The sequence below is a fragment of the Clupea harengus genome, chromosome 5, assembly GCF_900700415.2.
Source record: "Clupea harengus chromosome 5, Ch_v2.0.2, whole genome shotgun sequence".
NCBI lineage: Eukaryota > Metazoa > Chordata > Actinopteri > Clupeiformes > Clupeidae > Clupea > Clupea harengus.
This window is the reverse complement of record NC_045156.1, coordinates 7,785,761-7,798,910: the sequence shown is the minus strand read 5'-3', so window position 1 is coordinate 7,798,910 and position 13,150 is coordinate 7,785,761. Positions and strand designations below refer to the sequence as shown.

The 13,150-nt window shown below is 46.9% G+C and overlaps 1 protein-coding gene across 9 annotated transcripts in view; it reads left to right on the top strand.

Moving 5' to 3' along the window:
* Nucleotides 1-102: 102 nt before the first annotated feature.
* The window catches only part of arhgap9 (Rho GTPase activating protein 9), a 40,264-nt gene continuing 27,216 nt past the window's right edge, over nucleotides 103-13,150 (top strand). For all 9 annotated transcript variants that reach the window (XR_004163692.1, XR_004163689.2, XR_004163690.1 and 6 more), the window contains exons 1-5: nucleotides 103-340; nucleotides 5,411-5,501; nucleotides 8,719-9,243; nucleotides 9,527-9,867; nucleotides 12,055-12,297. Coding sequence is in view for 5 of the 9 variants with exons in the window: in XM_042707785.1 (XP_042563719.1) it covers nucleotides 8,865-9,243; nucleotides 9,527-9,867; nucleotides 12,055-12,297 (963 nt within the window). In the remaining 4 variants the exon portion in view is untranslated. The remainder of the gene's footprint in view (nucleotides 341-5,410; nucleotides 5,502-8,718; nucleotides 9,244-9,526; nucleotides 9,868-12,054; nucleotides 12,298-13,150) is intronic.

Here is a 13,150-nt window from a genome sequence, read left to right as displayed (position 1 = left end):
AAAACTTTCCAGGATTTGCGCAGTGAAAGACTAGTCAACATTCTTGTGTAATATAAATAAGAAGACATTGATTCATTTTTCATTTCGAAAATATATACATCTACCACAGAGCCCCCACAGTGGTTTCTAAATATGTGAAAATGCTGCATACATTAAACGTAAACCTTCGCAATTTTTTTAGGAAGAGTTAACGCTCGACCTGTCACTTGTCACGTGATACAATAGCAGTACTGGGTCGAAGAGATGATGAGCACCAGCGAGAGCTGGGTCCGCACTACCGAAGCGCTGGTTGACTTGATATACAATTCTGTGCTGGAGGGAGACGCTAACCTGAAGTTAGGTGAGACAAATCTGCGTGTTTTTCATTTATTTAATGAAATGAAACAAAAATTGAAGTATGATTTTCTTTGAGAAACCAGACTTTTAAGGTAGCATAATGGCTATGTTGAAAAATAAAATAAACACATGCAGTTACCTCGAGAATATTTGCACAACTTGCCGGAAAAATGCTTCTGTGTATGCACTAGTACAAAAAAGTTTTAGTTATTCTATAATGATGGAGGTGGTAGCTATGGTATTTAGGGTTTTCTGCTGGGTAATGTCAATTTTTTATATATATATATTAATTCATTTGAACACTAAGGTAACATAAGACTATACTTACTATACTGTCTAATAGCCTAGGTATGTCCCACAGATGTATTGGTAAAACTGTTGTCTTAATGATAGACTCGGCGTTCTACTTCTGTAACAATTTCACGACATCGTGTTCTTCCAAGAGCACCCACTGCCATGCACATTTATGTGACAGTTTCGATTTAGCCTACTTGTAACTTTGAACAAGACTAGTTGCAAGTGGGACAAGGAAGGAGCTGTGGCGAAAAGAAGCGCTTTGTTCTACAAGACAGGGCAGATGGGGCGGCACAAATGGCACAGAGAATGAAGGGACCGTGACATAGCCTAATGTCAAACTGCTTCGGGCAAAGAACAGACAGAGTCACGACAGAAAGAGAGAAACGAGGGAAAGAAAAAAGTTAGACTCTGAGAGTTAGACTTCTTACACAATGCGCTTCATGGATTAAAAAAAATGTTGGATTTATTTTGAAATGTGAAATAGACAATGTAAATTAGCTGGCTTAACGACCTACGTTAGACCGGCAATAGGGTTATACGACATATTGTTTATACTCTTTCCAGACTTCGTTGGCCTACTAATTGTTCGACAATGAGAACTAATGCAGACTGTGGAAGACACTCTTTTTCTGTTAAGCACATTTGTTGCACATAATATGCCAGTATAAAGAGACACGACAAGTGGTAGGCTAGTCAGTTGATATTTCTTTTTTTTCCTGTACTGAGGCCAGTAAGTTATGCAAAACAGTTCCAATAACTTCAGAGCTCCTTCCTACCTCACTCCCTCCATCCCTCCTTCACACACACACACACACACACACACACACACACAGAGAGAGAGAGAGATTATGATAAGCAAGCTCAACTGACATTTATACTTTGCTTCAGCTGAATAGTGGCGCTGTGCTTTTAGATATCCTGTGAGACTTGCTGTCTTTGCGTCTTTCTTCTGGGTCTCATCCGGTACACTCACTAAGCTTTGTATTGTGGTTATGGTGGGTGTTTTCAAATCTAAAAAACATCAAAACTGTTGTACTCTGGAAACATCCTTGATTGATGAAATCTTTAGCATTATCTCCGTCCCTAACATCTTAGCATAAATGCAAAGGCCCTGACATGATAAGTGTCACATCGCTCGTAGGCAGGGGTATGGCACTTTGTACATTTATGTATGGGAGTATGGGAAGATAAAGAACATTTTATACAGATGAGAACATTAGAGTGAGGATATTAGGATCAGAACCAAAGACAATACAAGTTGCTGATGTGCAGTCTATTTTGACGTAGCCTTTCTCTCTTCTTTCATAAAGAGAGTGTTGTACTTGGCTTTTTGGTTGAACTCTGGTTTTCACCCTGAGGGAATTTGTCATTTTAACACACACACACACACACACACACACACACACACACACACACACACACACACACACACACACACACACACACACACACACACACACACACATACACACACACACACCAGACCATACTACACCACATCACTGTCTGATATACTGCTGAATGGGAGAAGACTCAATATCAGACTTAATATAGGATTCAGAGGCATGTGTGTCTTTATTTAGCCATATGTTTAGCCATCCATAGTGTTTCACATCAGTGAAAGGGTTTGATATAGTTCTTGTTCACTGCTGTTTCTACTGCTTACTTTCTTTCTCCTTCTATCTCAGTAGTGTCACCAGTTCGGTGGAGAGTTGGCTGTGCCATTTAGTCTTGAGAGAGTTACTATGCTTTGCCTGACACTGTTTGACAGCTCTCTCTCTCACACACACACAAACACACAAACACACACACACACACACACACACACACACACACACACACACACACACACACACAAACACACACACTGTTTGACAGCTCTCTCTCTCTCTCTCTCACACACACACACACACACACACTCTGTCATCCCCCCCCCCCGAATCAATGGTGTCCACTCTTAGGATGAGTCGATGAACTATGAGGTGGCCTGTGGGCTTGATCCATGTTCAGCTGCACAGTACTGTGCTGCTTCCGTAATGGAAAAATCCCACTGCTTCTAGCCTCTCTCTGCAGATGTCTTTATCCCCTCTGATGGAGTGTTTTAACGAACCCCCAGCCCTCACACCTGAAGTCTCGGGTGTGTGAAGGACAATAAGACGGTGTTACACTCTGCCGCGAAATGCCATTCCAGTCAGTACTCTTGGAGCATAGTATGCGTGGTCAAAGGCAAATGCAATTAGGTGTATGCAAAGGCAAATCGATGTCCAATTGAGTTTGGTCCCATGCACCACTGATTGATGGTGTCAGAGCCACTGTGTTACTATGACGGCTCATGGTGAGGTAAACCAATGAAAAAGCTGCTGGCGCCAGTGGACATCACTGATTGGCTGGTGAAGGCAGCAATGTTCTTTGGTGTTGTTTAACAGTTGGCATACTCCATACTTGCCATTGTTCAACTAATGTCAGTTGTTCCAGCAGCCTAACAGAGGCTCCTCTGTGGCCATCTTTTTTGTCTTTTTTGAGTTTTCTCTGTCTTCATATATTTATTCAGGCGTCCTTCCTTTCTCAAGTCTCAGCTGAGAGATTTTATCCAATTGTGTAGCGATGCAAAGATATCTTTTTTTAGAAACATGTCCCCACTGTGTCCGTATCCACAGGCCGTTTCAATGGGATGGTAGTGGTGGAAACAATGCATACAGATCATCTCTCTACCAAATAAAATGGTCCACCATGGGGGCAGCGGCGCAGCATCGTACTCATCCAGCAGCCCTCGCCCTCTGTGTATTTTACCCCATCATTTCCCATCGGACTCTCTGTCTCTCTACCTCTCTCTTTCTCTCTCTTTCTCTTTTTTTTTTTCTCTCTCTCTCTCTCCCTCTCTCTCTCTCTCTCTCTCCCTCTCTCTTTCTCGCTCTATCTTTTTCTCTTTCTCTGCCAAATACCAGGCAGGGGGACTCCGAGAGAGGATTTTAGTGTCTCGCATCGTGCTGCCGCTCATCAATAATTCATCAAGCACGGAGGATGAAAGTATGTTTTGGCCGGGAGGCGAGCAGACTCGCAGCGCAGCGAGACATCAGAGGGAGCGCGGTCGTCATCCCCGTCTGTCGGAGCCAGAGTGGGGAATTGACACGCTCCTCCAAAACAAATCTCACGCTGCTCTCAACTATTATTGAGACGGCCGGGTGTCCGCAGAGGGTAGAAACTGCCTGCCCATCCACTCTTGTATCAAGTGGTGCAAACACCTGTGTTTTGACACTGCATGATTTCAGTCACACAGTTATTTCACACGTGTGACCTTGGGAACAAAAGCCAGAGAGGAATATTAGTAACAATACAGGAGGAATGCAGTGAAGCTAATTTAAAATGTTTGTTGCTTAGGATACCCTTTGCCCATTCTTGTGCTTTTGTGAGAAAGTAGTGTTTGGCTGGAGGTGTTAATCAAGGAAAATATGCAAAAAAATCCTCAAGCCAAATTGCTTTTCCTTTTCCACTGTGGGCTTGTTTTTAATCAGCCCACGTCTGGGAATCTGTGTTCTGGGACAGCGACATGAAAGCATTCAAAAAATCAACCCTTGTGCAAAAAAAAAAACTGCCTACCATCAAAGCCTTTCTCTTCTTTATCCTGGAGGGGCAGGAGCAGGAAGATATGCACTTGTTTGTTTCTAGTGTAAACTCCAGTTGCCATAATTACAGTGCACCGACGTCTAGTGAAAAGAAAAGGTCAGGTGTAAACGGTGTGGCAGGCTTCCTGAACCCTCACCTGTTTACCAGTAAACAGCATGCATCACACCTGTATGTACTGTATGTATGGATGTGTGTGTGGAGTCTTTCAAAAGGTCTTCTGTAAGTGACTCTAAATACAGGCAGTTCTGTTTTGATTACGCTCTGATGAATGGGATCCTAATAATTACTTAACCTTTGGTTTGCCTCAGAGATGATTGCAGAGCTTGGAGAGCTGCTATAATTAGCTGATATCAGCCAGTCTTCAGCTTCCTCTGAGAAGAGCTGTGCTGCTCATCAAAGGACATCATCTCAGCTCAGTGCATCCTACCATCCCTAGTAGCTTGTCAGTACATGTATTTCTATAGTCGTGCTGATCTAATTCGATATGAAGCACCGATTAGGGCTTCATGTTTTGATGGGCCGTCCAACTGGGTTTAAAAACATTTTTTTTTTTTACATCTCTCTTCTTCTCATATTACCCTGGCCAGTGCTGTCCAGCAGGCAGTGCTGACCATGGATCAATGGTCAGATCAATGAGGTGAGCTGTGGCTTTGAAGAGCTGTAATTTGGAGAGAAGGAGGATGTTGAGGAGAGGTAAAGGCCGAACTGATTGGGGATGCGTGGTAGCGGGACAGGCCAGGGGAGCTCCCTTGTCCTCGTGAAGCCTCCCTCAGCAAATTGGAGCTGAGCGAAGGGTTGAGGGTGGGGGTGGGGTGGGGGAGCGCAGGGCTCAGGGTCGGCGGGGGTTCAGTGCGTTGATCCAGGATCAGTCAGCCAGGATTAGGAGTGAGATGGTTGTGTTTGTGCGTGCACGGTTGTGTGTGTGTGTGTGTGTGTGTGTGTGTGTAGGTGGGCATGCGTTTGTGTATGTTTACGCTGAATCTTTATGAAGTTTATTTAACTTTTTTTTTGCATGAGCCAGTTTGCAGAGTGTGTGTGTATCTCTTAATGTCTGTAAGCCCTGTTCCTCTGCTCCCTCTCGCAGTGTTATCCTCTGCCACAGAGGAATGCCCCTTGCTAAGAAATTAAAATGCTGTTTCATTTGTTTTGGTAGGATTTCTCTGGGCAGCTGAGGAGCTGTCAGGCTGATTGAATCGTTTGCCTCTCTTCTTTATGAGCTGCCAGACACTCTGCCCCGAGAGATGGTAAGTGGGTGTTTTCCTGTTCCGTTTTCAACATGACCAAAATACATAGCCACTGAGCCCCCCCCCCCCACACACACACAAACACACACACATGCACAAAACAAAACCCAGTGTGCAGATTAGTTTAATGTGTTCATATCAGTCTGATTATGTTGTCAACAGATGCCCCTGATTTTGTATCACCCTGATTAAAAGGTTGATGATGTTTGTCTTCCAGTACATACAATTTGGCACCCCCCTGTCCACCCCCCCCCCCCCCCCCCCCCCCCCCCAATCCCCTTGCCTCTGGCCATGTGAAGTGGTTGCCAGGAGTGTGGTGACCTTCCTCATCCACCCAGCCAAGGGTCACCTCAAAACCCACTCCGAGGGATGTGTGTGTGTGTGTGTGTGTGTGTGTGTGTGTGTGTGTGTGTGTGTGTGTGTGTGTGTGTGTGTGTGTGTGTGTGTGTGTGTGTGTGTGTGATACCATATGTGCCACAGTGTGTGTTTGGGGTCCAGCATGGTGCCAGTGACAAATCTGTAAATAGCCCTTGCCCTGTCTGTGCTGCAGCTTGTTTAGTGAGGCTGGAATGCATTGAGCTCTTACAAGACAGTTCTGCAGCAATACCAAGTAGTCTTAGTCATATCGGTGTACCAAATTCCATGATGCGCTGCAAAAATAGACATGAAGGTCATGGTGGCTGGCCTATGAGTGTGCGTGTGAGTGAGTGTGTGTGTGTGTGTGTTTGTTCGTGACTGTGTTTCTATGTGAGCGGTTTTCAGTGAGGATGGCCTATCTGTCCGACTCACTGTGTGTCAGTAGGTGACTTCCTGTTTTCTCTTCATCGCTTTAACTTCAAACTCTCAAGTTTCCTGTACACAGACACATAATATAATTTCCCGGAGATACTGCCGGAGATCGAATGCTTTCAGCGACACGAACGTTTACCTCACAACCAAAACCGCTACGTGCGTTTTCCTCACGACCGCATGCTACGTGCTGTTCCTGTTCCTGACACGTCAGACTGACAGACTGAGAGTCCCTCGAGGGCACATGCGAGGGAGCCATGTGCCGGGTGGCTTTTAAGGCAGATGTCTCCTGTGTGCCCGGGCATTTGTCCTGTTCTTTTTGTTGAGGTATGTGGATTAGCCCCTTAGAGGCAAAAAGCTCCATGTGGACGGGGAAGGGGCGGGAGAAGGGGAGCGCTAGTGGTTTGAGCCTCCGCGCCGCCCCATATGCTGGCAGGAGGGTTTTATTGTAATTCACTCAAGGCAAGGGTCACGATAAATACTAGTGCTTTATTAAAGCACAGTGTGGATTATCAAAGCCCCCCCGCCTGTTCCCCGTCCCCACCCAGCTGCCGAGGCTTCCTGCAGGGTCTGTGTGGCTGGCATCCCGCAGAGATGTTGGACCTACTTGCCACCCACACATCCACACACACTCACACATTCATACACATTTACACACACATACGGCAGACCCCACCACATGTACTTACACAGACACACACACAAAGACATACGTGCACACACACACACACATGCACAAATGCACATAGATACACAGATGTGCCCACAAAACTATGCCTATCCACACATGTGTATGTGTGCATGCTCTGTGTGTTCACCCACCCACACACACACCCACACATACACACACACACATACACACACACACACACACACACACACATACACATGAATTTCATCATTCTGCTTCTGAGGACCCTGGGCGCTCCTGACAGTCAGAGCCATGGCCATCCATGTAGATCCCCTGCCACAACAGTGTGCAGGGCTCCCATGGGGATTAACTAGCGCCCAGAGCAGCGACTGCAGCTGCTGCAGCAGCGGCCTCCCGCACCCACTGCTTTGAGTAAAAAAACCCTCTCAAGCTCAGCCTGGCCCATTAAATACACAGGAGGACATCTTTTTTTTTCACTACTGTACGCTAATGGAAGGTTTTAGTGCCTTGACTAGTTCCTTGTGGTGTTCTGCATTGTCATGTTTTTAGGGGAAGGCGGTGTGTGTGTGTGGGGGGGGGGGGGTAAGTGTGATAAGGTTATGTAAGGAGTGGCGGGGTTAGTTCAGAAGGTTTTCGGAGCGCAGAAAGGAGGCCGTGTGTGTTTTATTTTAGAACGGAGCGGTGGGAGTTAGGTGGCTGGATGAAAGGGTTTGTGCTCACTGTTACCTCACCTCCTGTCACGGGATCGGTGATAGCTGACGACAGCCACTCTCACTGGGCACCCTCACTCATTTTTATCATATAATTTTTTCCTTTCCTCCATTTTATGAACTTTTTCCTCTTTTATTTTTAAAATCTGTTAATTACCAGACCTGTTGAACCAGTGTGCAAATATGTGTCTTCAGAGATAGCTGTACTGGTCCCATATAAATGCACTATTTTCAAAGGCTCCTTCAAAAGAATATGTTTCTGCCAACACCCACCAATGGAACTCACTTTGAACACAGTAAGTTTCTGAACCTTCTCTGTTTAAGTTGCCACTGTAATTCTCCGTTACTGATGATGGTTGAGTTTTTTTAATGATATCCGGCGGTCCATTGAGAGAGGGGGGGGCAGTCCAGTTCAGCTCAGCAGTGAACAGAGAGCTCCTTCCCATTCCTCTGCCTGACTGCAACACTGAGTCTTCTTGCGTGAGACCCGCGCTCAGCCTTGCATGGAACAGTAGACATGCTAACGCCAAACAAAAGTTCCTATAGAGAGGGCCCACTTAGACACAGCCAGCATTCACACTCGCCCTCCCCACTTCACAGGCTCTCCTTCACTCTCCTTCCTGACTTTTTCTACATGAATGATCTGATGATCTGATGGTTGTATGTGTGTGTGTGTGGATGTTATGGACAAGTGTGCGTGATGAGGGTTGGTGAATTCAAGTGCACTTGTTTTTGTGGGGCACATATGGTCACGTCTGTCTGTGAGTGCATGCTAATGTTGTATGGTTGACACTCTACGTTGGTAAAGTGGACCATCTTTGTGCAACTGAGTGCAAGGACTATATCTGTCTGTGTGTGTTCGTATGTGTGAGTTTGTGTGTCTCTGTGTGTGTGTGTGTGTGTGTGTGTGTGCGCATCTGTGTGTCTGGTAAAGGCCCGACTTTGCTTTGTTTGTGTGTGTTTTCACTGGTCAACCTGCCCCCTGCTGCGTCCCTCTCCCTGTCTGTTTTTTGTATCAGTGTTTATAAATTGTATGTGTGTGTGTGTGTGTGTGTGTGTGTTTCAGAGCATGGCACAGCTGGCCTGGTGCCAGTCTCCACCGCCCTCCCTCTGTGAGCCCAGCAGCAGCAGTAACAGAAACAGTAGCAGCAGCAACAGTGGCAGCTTCCGTTCCAGCAGCATCACAGCGCTTGGCCAGGCCCACTGAGAGCCATGCTGTCGGGCAGTTGGCGCCGCTCGGGCCCCACGGTGGGCCGCGGGTCTCTGGGCTCATCGGGGGGAGGCGGCGTGCTGCTGGAGGCCCAGTACGACTACTCGTACCGGGGGGCGGACGGGCGGCACGTGTCCATCCACGAGGGGGAGCGTTTCCTGCTGCTGAAGAAGACCAATGCCGACTGGTGGCAGGCACGGAGGATCGGTGCCGGGCTCAAGGGCAAGCCCCTTTACGTGCCGGCCACCTACGTCATCGAGGTGCCCATCACCACCCTGCACTCGCCCCAGCCGGGTGGCCAGTACGCGAAGGCCCCCAGTAACAGACTGCTGCCTAGGGCCTCCTTTGGCTCCTTCACACAGGCGCAAGCACAATGCCCAGGTGGGTGTGTTGGTTCAGATACTATGCTATTATTTTCATATTTGTTATACATCATAAAAAATTGTAGTGTTAAAAAAATCTTCCTAATTGCCTACCTATGCCTATACCTTCTCTGCGTACAATTATGTTTATGGGACATATGTTGGAGTGGAATCTATTCTATAATCAAAAATAAATGTATATTGTGCCTGGGTTTACAACCCAGTATCACTTATGATGAGAAATCATCATACTGGAATGCACTGTATTTGTCTGAGCACTCTGTCTCTCTCTCTCAACACAGCACCCAAAACGTTCTGCCGCTCCATGGAGGACCTCAACTCCAACAGTGCCTTCAGGGGTGCGGGGTTGATGGCGGGATCAGTGGGCAGCCGCTTCCCCACCCTGCCCCTGCCAGTCAGCGCCCGCTCCTCCATCACGTCCCCCTCTGGGCACCTCATGGTCCCTGGGGGGCCGCAGGGAACCACGGGGCCAATGCCGCGCAGCAGGAGCTCCACCAGCCTCCCCCAGAACCCGTACGGGGAGACAGGGGCCCTCAGCGGACGCAACACGCCCGTCAGCGGCCCCTCCAAATCCTACAGCCACTGGGACATGGCCGCGACCGGCCGCCGGCTTAGCCAGCAGGTACCGGCACCGTCTGTCTCTCCATGTATTCGTCTGCGTATCTCCGTTTCTTTTTTGTCCTTTCCCCTGTGCCCTTCATCATCACTTCATCATCGTCTTTTTCTCAATCCCTCTGTGGGCTTCATTCTTTTTCTGGTGGCTCTGGCTTTCGCTCGTTCTTTTCCCATGTTCTTTAAGGCCAGTAAGCGGGGATTAGAGCTACATTCTACATTCGGGTCACAAGCTCAGGGTTTCTCACTTCTCACATGTGCATGCCGCCACGCACACGCACGTTCATAAACATGGACAAATACAGAAAGCCTAAACCAAACAACACACATAAATAAACACACACACACACACGCACACACACACACACACACACACACACACACACACATACACACATACACACACTCAGACACGTAAATCACATCAAGGGAGAATAGGATTAGGTGGTCTCAAAACATCATTTTTTTTTTTAAATGCACTCTCCACACGAACCCTTGAATCCTTTGTAATAGTCTAGTCATCACTCTGCCTTGGGGTCTCTGTGTCCATTTGCCCTCATGTTTTTCCCTCAGCTCTCACCATTTGGGAGCTTCCTGAATTGGCAGCGGCTTAAATAGCCTCTCCAAGCTCGCTCCACTTAAACGGCCCCGATATCTAACATTAGCTGGGATGCAGCTCCGCTTAGAGCCAGCTGACCAGCCAGCGGGGGGACAGATCAAGTTTGCTAGCTTTGTAATACCTCCTTTCAGCACATACACACACCCACACTCACACACACACACACACATCTGGAGTCAAACTAAAATCATGTAATCTTGTAAAACACTGGCTCTTGCTCACTACAGTTCACTACAGTTATGCCAGTCATTTTCTGTCACCCACACACACATACCACACACACATACACATACGCTCACAAACATGCCTACCTTCACACATGTACACGTGCACATGTGCACGAGTACATGATCACACAGCTGTACTCATAAACAGGCTTTGCGTAAGCCTCCTGAACAGGTGTGACGAGGAAGTGTGTTGTAGAATCTGATGGTAACGGAAAAACGTATGCACATCAACTCACGCTCGAGAACAAAGCCACTTCCCCCCTAAGCAGCACAGCAGCACTCTGCATTCTGTGTCTGTGTAGTGAAGACCTGTCAAATGACAGAAATCCATTCACACAAAGACACGCTCTTTTATTTCAGTCCATTTCCAGTCGTTGTTGTTTTGACATTTTTCTGTTATTTATTGATATTATATTTGATTATAATGTATTCAGTGATGTTACATTTTGTGGATTTTGCCAGATGTTTGTAAAGGTAATCTTTTGTGATGCTGCATTGGTGAAGAGTAGTGGTTTTTGAATACTCTGCCCTCTAGAGGAGATGTTTGTCATGACACCCAGCTCACACGTGCCGATCAGGCTGGCAGTCATTAACAGAATTGAGTGGGTTATATAACTGGATAAGCTTAATCATGTGCCTACCTTTTCATTTTTTTTTTTTTTTTTGTAAAAGTAAAAAAAATAATTCCCTTCTATATAACCTGAGAGTAAGACTATAGCAAAGCTAATACCTTAAGTGGAGAGCTTTTTGTTTGACTCCAAAGCATTATCAGATTTTCATATCTCATTTTTCCATGCTGTTCCTGGGCTTGTCTTTTGGATGAAATGCTTCAGCCGTTTCTGTCTCCGGGTGTGTGTTGAACGGGTTTGTGTTGAACGGTTGAAGCCACATCCTCTCTCAGCTCTGAGCTGCTCTCACACTCACAGGCATGCACACACACACACACACGCAAGGTTTGTCCTCGTCTGGATGCTCAGCACACACATGCACACTCACATGCGGAGCGTATGTACGCATGAACACACACTCATGTTCACTTCCTCTGCATGTGTGTTTGTGCACTGTATTTCTTGGTTGCTGTTGTTTCTGTTAACTACCCATTTAACACAAACATGCATTAGCATGCGAATGTCTTCTAAACTTCTAAAAGTCATGGCTCTCTCACACACCCACATGCTGGCACACACAAACATGAAGTAACTGTTATCTTGGAAGCTACCTCTCCACTTCCTCATTTTAATTTGCCTGCGGTTAAAAAGCATTTTCAGAGCAGACCATTTGTCACTTTGGCTACATTTTAAACACCTCTAACACTTTATGCTGAACTGGCTTCCCTTTTTTTTTGGTGCAGGCATACAGCCCCCAGCACGCCTTGCTGAAGTCGCCCGGTTACAGCACCCTGCAGACGGACCGGCATCCGCAGCCCCCGCCGCCCACCCCCCCCCCAGGCCAGCCGCCGCTGCAGACTCTGGACCTGTGGGAGCAGTACCATGACCCGGCCTCGGGCCGCGCGTTCTACGTCAACAGCGTCACCAAGGAGAGGTCCTGGAAGCCGCCCCGCCGAGCCAGAGAGCGCCGGCACGTGCCCAGCCTGGTGAGTCAACCCAAAACAAAACCACAAAATGGTGGCAGGTTATCCACCCTATCCAATCAAATACATTATTGAAAATAAAAGACAAATGGGAGTTATCTAGAATCCTTGAGTTCCACATGGCACTATGAAGCATTCTGAATAGAATCTTTAAGAAGTAAATACACCCACAAATATTTTTTTCAGGCTGGAACATAAATGTATGGATGCCTGTTGACAAGAGTTGGCAGAATATAATTGTATTTATGCAAATGTGTCTTTCAATTGCTCCTCATCTGGCTTAATTAAGTGTAACTATACCGAAAACCTTCACTGACAAGATTCATTGACATCAGGAATATAGAAATAGGACTGACACTAAACCCTGAGAGGAGTTTCGTTCCTCCTGAAGAACTCGTTTTTAAAATACACAGAGGAACACAAATGTCCGGCAAGGCAAAATCCCCGGCCGATTTTGGAATCCCTGCCGGACGCATTTTTTTAGGTCTCGAAAAAGAGGACATGTCCGTGTAGAATTATATTTACAATGACTGTTGGGGGGGACAACTTTATGTGAGGGGGGGGATGTCCCCCCCCGGATCTCCGCCTATGCTCCTGAAGAGCCTGTCTCCTCACACTCCACCAGAATAGCCACTAACAGAGCCTCGAGTGCCGTGTTTTCCTCTCTGATGCTGGACCAAGGCCATGGCTCTGATGGCACCGGTTCAGCCCTTGAGTTGGATAATGCCGTCTGGGCCTGAACAGGCTACTTCAATAATACTGAAACGATGCAACAGAGAGATGGGGCAATTTTTCCAAGCAGAAGCTCTGAACCACAGCTTGTCGTGCACCAAAGAAAAATGATTAGGGTTAGTAG